Raw genomic sequence first — 8,325 nt, 5'->3', positions numbered from 1 at the left:
ACATGAATCTGAAATGCATTTAAACCCAAGGCTGAAGAGGTTCAAAATAAGGTGACCCTGCAAGTGTGATCAGATTCATAAAAGATAGGATTGGAAGATTTCTGTTGTTTCTGACTATTTTACAAGCACTGCTGTCATTCTTCTGGAGGCTATGCAGGAGAACACAGCGGCTCTAACAGCGGAAGAGAGTGGTGATACAGATTTAAAGAAAAAAGCAGTGCCCCGAATGAGCATTAGCAACCACTACTAATTTATTTGAAATCCAGGCCACTCTCCAGTGCTCCTTTAGTGCCAGAGAGAAGGAAATGCATGCGATGTGGGAAGCAGTAAGGTCGCTCTCTTGGCCCGCTGCTTTTTGGCTGGAATACACGCACCCCTTGTTCATCTTGTGCCTGCTGTGGCTAGGCACAAGCTCCATGGCCACTGCTTCTCCAGGGGACGAGCATGTTTGCGCATGTGGAAAGTAAAGGAACAGACAATACGTTCACGTAATCCACTTTGTGGTAGTAAACAGGGGAAAGAGAAAGCGCTGCCCGTTCCCCTGAAGTTGATGGACCGTGCTAAATCTTCCTTTGCCCTACCTAAGCCCCAAGAGCAGCTCTGGACTGTAGCATCGTGTCTCCTCTGCTGGGAGGAGAACCAGTTCCCCATTCTCTAGGACGGACTGGTAGGTTCTCCTGCGGCACGCCAGCTTCAGGGCACCGCAGCTGGAAGCAGGCATAGGCTTGGGAATGCCACGGGTGAAGGCCTCGAGATCTCCACCAGATCTTTGCTGTATTGCTTTAAGCAAAACTAGTTCCGCAATACACAAATGTGCCTATCCAGCTGGTGGATGCAATATCTGATGGCCCTGTCCCTCCCTGGGGATGGTGGCACATCTGCGAGAGGGGGAGGGGGATGGGAGACAAGGAGGAGGGGAGAGAGATAAATCAGCAGCCTTTTTTCTTGTATTCAGAGCTGAAATAACATGGCCAGGTGGAATAGATACTGGGGATGCCTCTTCCCACCTCATTTGTGATGCTGAGGCTGAACCTTGCTCTTCAAAATTACAGTAATACGAACCACTTGCTTCTTTTTCCAAGTTAATATTCCAACTGCAAGTAGGAACGTATTGATTTAAGCATAATAAAATTATATTTATGTAATTTTAATTTATTTTTAATTCAGCACTCGGAATACTGCCAGACCTAATTCTTGCCTATTCCTGTGTTTCAGACAAAGCCAGGACCAATCAAGGCGGCCAGTTCTCACCCTGAGCACTCAGCTTTGGTGTACTGCTACAACTGCTCTCAGAAGGGACACTTCGGATATGTAAGTCTCAGCAGTCTCTGCTTCAGTGTTGAGTACATCCTTGGAGTAAAAATTCATCTATGCCGTGGCGTGTGGTTGGAGAAAAGAGATGGAAGAGTCAAGCTAATGAAGGGCCACCCTAAAGAAATGTTTGTGGCTTTGTGGCGTTGCTGCAATCAGTGGGGGCCAACCTACAAAGTGGTCTCACCCGTCTGGTTTAAAGATACGGAGGAAAAGTTACTGTCTCTCCTTGGCGGGTTTATTGCTTTGTTGTTTAAGTCTTAAATCAAAATGAGACTGCCTGGGAGACAGAATATTCATTAGAAAATAGACAGTGACTGAACACAGCTTCCACACCCCTCACCCCCCTGTGGCTCATGGGATGAATTATTAGTGCCTCACTGCTGTGTTCGACATCATGCAGGATTTTTCACCACAATCAGCCCGACAATTTGAATGCCCGTTTTAGGAATTTTCCGTTTCTCCCTGCTTTCAACTATCCTCATTTGTAGTTTCGTAGTTTAATCCAACATCTGATTTAAGTTTGACATCAGCCCTCTGTAAGGTACACAGCCTGGTGAAGGAGGACATCGTGATCCTTAAGTGGCCTCAGTGAAAACTGGAGGTGTGCTGCATCTTCTAGGATTGCTTGCTTATGTTTATCACCTCTTGCAGTCCCCTGTCGTGACAAGTGCAACTCTCTACCTGCAAATATGAACAGCGAACAAATGTTCGTTCTTTTCTTTGATGGAATAGGTCCAGGGCCCACAAGTATTGTAGAAAATGAATGTTACTTACGTGTTGGATGGGCTAAGTTTATTGTTTCCTACAGCAAATTCCCGGCAAATTCCTTCCTTCTCTCCTGCATGCTCTGTGTGTTGACTCCTACGTCAACTATGACTGCTATGACTACTGAGTATGTATCGTGAAAAGCCTGCTGCTGTTTTCAGCTAAAGGGTTAATCCCTGCGGGGAATAGCGGGACAAGTAGGGCGGGTTTGCTGGGATCTTCTCATGGCAGAGCTGAAAGATAGATGGAAGATTTTTAGTGCCAAACTGTCTTTGGAGGCACATAAAGATTTTCCCCTTCAAGTGGTGCGCTGAGGTCATGGTGAACATCCAGGACATGCTGCTGCCCACGCAGCCGGATTGGAAGGGGCAGGAAATACTCAGCGGTTTCAGTCCAAGCTTGGTAGGAGGAGACGAGCGTGAGCCAGCAGCCCAGTGGCACCCTGGCACAACAGGAGCGCAAGCACTGCTTCGGCTGCAGTGCACGCGGCCGAATCCTGCAAAACATCTGCTCGTAGCACAGCTACAGGTGCGGCAGCGGTGTAAGACCCCAGTGATACAGTCATGTGAACTAGCTTGTTCTGCCCGCTGTTGGGGAGTAAAGCTGATAAAACCTATGAAAGCAGCGCTGAAGCTGATCCTGTTAAAACCAGAATAAAGCCCCTGCCAGTAATACAGGCACTAGAATGAGCATATTGAATAAAAACTGAAGTGACGGGACTGAAGAAGCGGTGAGGCTGATTGCTGGCAATGGATCAGGAGCGTTTTCCTGAACTGTTAAAAACTGAGGAAGGCAACCGTACATGGATACGAATAAGGCTGCTGTAAAAATAATTAGTAAATCTGTGGGAGGAGCTGGTAGTAGTTACTTGAATAGAAAATGGGCGAAGCTGCATGAAGTCAGTACAGGAGTAAAGTGACTCAGGCACAACATTGTATGTCTTCCAAAGTTTAAAGAAGATAAGACAGTACGAGGAGCAGAAATAGCCTTAGCAATGACTGAAGGAAGATGGGAGAAGTCAGTAACAACACAGAAGGGCAGAGATACCAGACCTTTGTATACGCACACAGACGAATGTGCGGGACGCGTGGCAGGTTATGTGATGATAACCGAGTATTTGCCTTCAACTCACTAACCCTGTTCAAGAACGGCCGAGGAAATTGGACTGGCAGGCTGCACGTGCATCTTCGCAGCGACCCAGCCAGGCAGGGAATGCATCTGAGAGCTGCGGCTCTCACCGGCTAAGAAAACCAAGGTCATAATCAGTGCCTGAATTCCTGCAGTGAGCAGCTCTGTCAGAGCTTGGAGGCTCTTGCCTATAATTTAAAGGGGAGAAAAAGGTCTTTGGTTTGGTTTTATCTCATGTAGTTCTTTTTAAGCAGGTAAAAATTAGTTGTGATGACAAGCATCTCCAAACTTTTGTCCCCTTTCTGTACCTCAGGAACACTATCCTATTGCTTTTCTTAAGCAGTTAAAGCAGAGGAGTAACAAACTGACCAAGAGAAAAAGGCTGGTGTTAGTTTTGTGTACACACACCATACTCAGTGCTTCCCGCTGCAGTCCTTTCCTTTCATGTTACCATTTAATTTCGTTTAGGAACACCGAAATTCCTTTCCTTTGCTAGAGGCCTAGGGAGACCTTTCCCCAAAAGAGAGACAAGAGCAAAATACTTGCCTAATCCCAGAGTTAACTGTACAGTCCTGGCAAGGAGGTCATTGCAGATCACTTCTTGTTGTTTCTAGAAATGGAAATAGTTAAGACAGTCATGTTTTTACGTGAACTAAGGACAGGATTTAATAAGGACGAGAAATCTTATTTAGCAGCCTTTTCATCATACTTCATTTCATAGCAGTCCACACATCCAAAACATTGTCTCTTGCGGTCCATGACAAAGATGTGGTCATTTTAAGGGACACCCCCGTGGAAAGTTAAGAGGGAGGGTAAGTTAATGAGGCACAGCCCGCTGCATTATTCAGGCTGCAGCAAGTTCTCAAGGCAGCAGGGATAGGGAACTGTATGGTATCTGCAGATGTACCTTGCATTCACATCCCAGCGTGCCAATCGCACAGAAAAATCCTCCTGCAGGTTGGTAGCGGCTTCTGCTTTCCATGCTCTGTACGATACCTCCGATGCTGAAGACTGTCCCGAGAGTGTTCAACAGTACCTGGCGTATGGGAGCAGCGGCAGCTTACTTGGGAGGGATGCTGGGCATTGCTCGGCTGATTTATCAATGCAGTGGCGACAAAGAGGAAAAGAGGAGTGCTGATGGGGGTGGCACGTGCCTTTCATTCACTAAAGCTTCTCTGTCAGTGCCTTAACAGAACAAAAATAATGAACAGGCCATGTGCGTGCAGAGCAAGCCCTAGATTTGATGCGGCATCTCAAGCCGTACATTTCACAGGTGCCACAGAAAGCTGAATGTGCCTTTGCCTACTCCCGTGTAAAGCCAATCTATGTTGTTTTCAGGAATGGCAACGTTTAGAGACAGTATTCTCTTTCATTTTATTTCAGATAAATAAAAGCAGGTAGCTTTGTGCTCTGCCTAAAGGCTACTCAGAGCTTTCACTCATGTGAAACGCAGGTAGTTGAAGTGGCGTTTTCTCTGTTACGCTTTTCCGGCCTCTTAAATCTGAGGGAGCACATGGAGGACCTGGGAAAGGTGAGAGAGGAGGTTGCGTGGTGGGGTGATAGCTGGCCATTCGAGGTGTGCAATAAGAAATCCGGTCGTCTTCCAGGGTATGCATGTCTCCGACGGATAGCTGCTGAGCCCAGCCTCAGGTGACGGAGCCACACGCCCCCTCCTAGGTCCCTTTCAGCCTGATTCACAGTGCGGTAAGGCTGAGCCCTCAGGCTTGGGTAGGCTCCAGCTACAAGCTGCCGCTGCTTGTCCGTGCTCCTCCATGCTTGTGGAGACCAGCCAGTTGTCTCACAACCTAATGATGCCCTTTTGGAGGACACCACAGGGAGTAACTTGATTCTTCACTTAATTTCAGCCAAGTCCAAATACAAGTGGAGAAATACGAAATATATGTGAAATGCATCTCTGATGTACTCTGCCTTGGCAAAAGAGAGGGGAGGAGGCAGGAGGACACAAAGAGAAAGGATATGCTGGAGGTGGCACCGAGTGGTGGAAGCAGCAAACGCAAGAAGGAAAAATGCTTAGCTTGTGGTGGAGACACCAGGGCAAGTGAAAGCTCCTGACAGTTTTTCGAGAATGGAAAGGCCCAGAGTTCACTAGATTTGGGCAGTAGGAAGCAGAGAGATAATATTGCAAAGCACAACGGGTAACAAGCGATTTACAAAGAGAAAAAAAGCATCAGTTAATACCACAGGGTGCCCTGAAAAAAAAAAAAAACACGACAGAACTGCAGGAAGCATCCGCTTGCTCCTTCCCTCGGCTCACCCAGCCTTTCAGTCCGCCGTGTTTCTGCACCTGCTTTCACCCAAAATGACCTGGGGCCAAAAAGCTCCCCTGCAATTACAAGTGGTTTGTCTTTCGAGGAGGCTGGGCACGTGGTTGTGCTGGGAGGGTGGAGAGGGCAGCGAAGGCGAGTGGCGGGGGGACCCGGCCCCACTGCAGGCAGGACAGCCCCATTCCCCAGGTCCAGCAGGTGTGTTTGCAGTTTGTCTCCCGCTTACCTCCTACTCACTGCTTCTACCGTTGCTGATGGGCAATTGGATGGGCAGAGGTGGGATCCTCTCAGTTTGCTGCAAGAGGACAGCAGCTCGGCTCATGTAATACGTGTAACGTGGGATTATTGGATGGTAATAAAATTAGCAATGTTTAAAGAATTGCTGGCCACATCCTCCACAGGTACAGACCAGCACCTGCGGAATCCAACCCGTTTACCTTCCCCAAAAATTGCAACTCAGCCACATATAGTGACGCGAAATGTGTTTTGCAGGAGTGCTCAGAAAGGCGGATGCATGGGAGCATGTTCCCTACTTCTCCATTCATCTGCTACTATGATGATGAATACGATATCAAGAGAAGAACAAACAGATTAAAAAGAAAGGCTGCAGGTACAGTATATTTTGGGAGATTCCTCCTACCTTTCAGTTCTTAGAAATACTTTCTTCTGTGCTTGCTGCTTTTAGAAATATTGCGGGACTATTTTCCTGTGTTGAGAAAAGCAATAGGGATTTGAACAGTTAGTCTAACGATTGTAAAAGATTTGTGACTTCAATCATCCATGTCTACCATGGAAGTTTATTGTGCCGAAGTCACTAAAACATCCTCACATTGTCAGATGTTTTAATTCTAAAAAATATAGTGACATTAAAAGTGCTATAAACTAACAAGAAGAGAACTAAGCTGTAATTTGTTAAGATTCTAGTCTATTGGCAGGATAAAAAACACTATGAAAAAATCTTATCAGAGAGAAATTTTTTTCTCTACCTACCTTCAACGTCCATAAGGAAAGCTGTCATGACTTGGCCACTGGCGTTTTATGTTTTCTGCATCGGTATTGAAATAAACTGCTCTGTTTTACAGAACTACAGGAAGCCGGCCTTCTGCCAGAACAGTCAGAGACACTGTGGCAGGAAGAAAAACGCGGAGGGCACAGCCATAAGAAAAGCAGCAAGCCTTGGCAAGAACATAGGAAATACAACAAAGATGGCGAGTGTTACAAAAAGATGAGGATGTCCCAGGCAGAGAAACCCAGAAAAGAGAAATACAGGAGTGAAGTTGCAATGGACCGCTGTTTGGAGGACTTCCCTCGAGGGTGTAAAAGGCATGCGTGCAAGGGCAGTAAAATCCGTTACAAGTCCATTTTCCAGGCATTCTCGGGCAGCAAGACTGCGTACGTGCAGGAGCCTCTGGAGGGTGCTAAACGGAAGAGGAAATGGAAAAAGCAGAAGGACACTGGTCTTGATATCAATGAGAATTTATTCCTCATAAAACAAAGGAAGAAGAAGTCCAAACAGAAATCCTGGTGATGAGGAAGCAGATAGGTAGCACCAGCCTTTACTGGCTCCGGCTCTGCCTTCTGTTTATTTTTGTTCCTCTCTTAGCACGCTGATTTTGAGTCCGTCTCTGAGCCCGGGCAGCATGCCCAGGCGGCGGTCACACACCAGACATCCCTCTCATGAACATCAAACATCGTCTTTCATGAACGGTCCGCTTGACAGGTTGGACTTTGTGCCCCTGCCTGAAATGGCCGTACTTTCCAGCAGTCCCAGAATAGGCTGTAAGTTTATTTTTTTTGCTTGGGGAGGGCAGGGGGGGTGGGGATGGGGAAGGGGTCGTGCTGGGTTTGGTGGGGTTTGTTTCTTCACCAGTGAGATGTTGCTCTGCCTGTCAGAGCAGGATCTGCTGCTAGGGAGCACAGTGCCTTCGCAGCTGACGCTGGACACGTCAGGAGTCATCAGGACAGAGACCGGGGGCACAGATGTAGCAAATGTTCCCTGCGGCCACTCAGTCCTCTCCAGAGCGCAGCTGGGCGCATTTGCACCGCTGTCCCTCCTGGAAGGTGCTACAAAGCCGTTGCCTTTGCACTTTGGGCTGTGACAGTCTTCCGCCTCGTGCTCCAGCATGGATCCATCTCTCTCGGTGCCGTGGCTTTTGGTGCTGAGCACGGACAAGCTCTGCGCGAGTCTGTTCCCTCTCCTTGCTGACTGTTCAGCAGGGCAGGAAAAACCAGCTGAGAATGGAACAGAGTTTACATCTCAAATCACGTCCTTGCTCCCCTTGATGTGGAAGTTGTTTCTGGAGAAAAGGTAGCAGAGTATGAAAAATGTATTCAATTCCAGACAAACTGTACTAAAATTTAGTAATTTTTTAAAACACAGTTATTTTTGTACACTGGAATTAAACAAGCATGTTGTTAAAAGGTTTGTAAGAATAATTGCTTCGTCGAAGGAACAACCTAAATAAAACTTTACATGAGGGATATAAAAAAAACATAGCTTTGTTCTACATTTTCTTGTATTACCAAACATAATTAAAAAGTGTCATCTTCTCTTTACTGAACCCCTGGCAAGAGATTTTCTGGTTTTGAAAAGGAAATTACCTATGCTGTAGCTACTGTACTGTAGATTCATGACCTGCTCTGGACGATACCACTCCTTTTGCTAAGCAATTAATAGTAAATAACAGCACAGCTTCATAAAGGTGCATGTCCTCTCTGAATTTTTACGAAGAAGCGGGCCTTTGGCTACAGTTCTGTTTCAAGATTAGGAAGCGTTTGTAACCTACGTTAATGCAAGGCTATCTGGGAAAGGGAAATGGGTACACTAGAAAAA

General features: G+C 46.7%; 1 protein-coding gene across 4 annotated transcripts in view; it reads left to right on the top strand.

The window, feature by feature from the left end:
* Positions 1-7,835, top strand: part of LOC121080369 (zinc finger CCHC domain-containing protein 7-like) — a 119,398-nt gene extending 111,563 nt beyond the window's left edge. For all 4 annotated transcript variants that reach the window (XM_040578343.1, XM_040578346.1, XM_040578342.1 and 1 more), the window contains exons 9-11: positions 1,216-1,311; positions 5,985-6,102; positions 6,575-7,835. In XM_040578343.1, coding sequence (XP_040434277.1) covers positions 1,216-1,311; positions 5,985-6,102; positions 6,575-7,020 — 660 coding nt within the window. In that variant the 3' untranslated portion in view covers positions 7,021-7,835. The remainder of the gene's footprint in view (positions 1-1,215; positions 1,312-5,984; positions 6,103-6,574) is intronic.
* Positions 7,836-8,325: the final 490 nt, after the last annotated feature.

Source organism: Falco naumanni, chromosome W, assembly GCF_017639655.2.
Source record: "Falco naumanni isolate bFalNau1 chromosome W, bFalNau1.pat, whole genome shotgun sequence".
NCBI classification, from domain to species: domain Eukaryota; kingdom Metazoa; phylum Chordata; class Aves; order Falconiformes; family Falconidae; genus Falco; species Falco naumanni.
The sequence above is the reverse complement of the archived record's forward strand: the minus strand, read 5'-3'. Positions and strand labels throughout refer to the sequence as shown.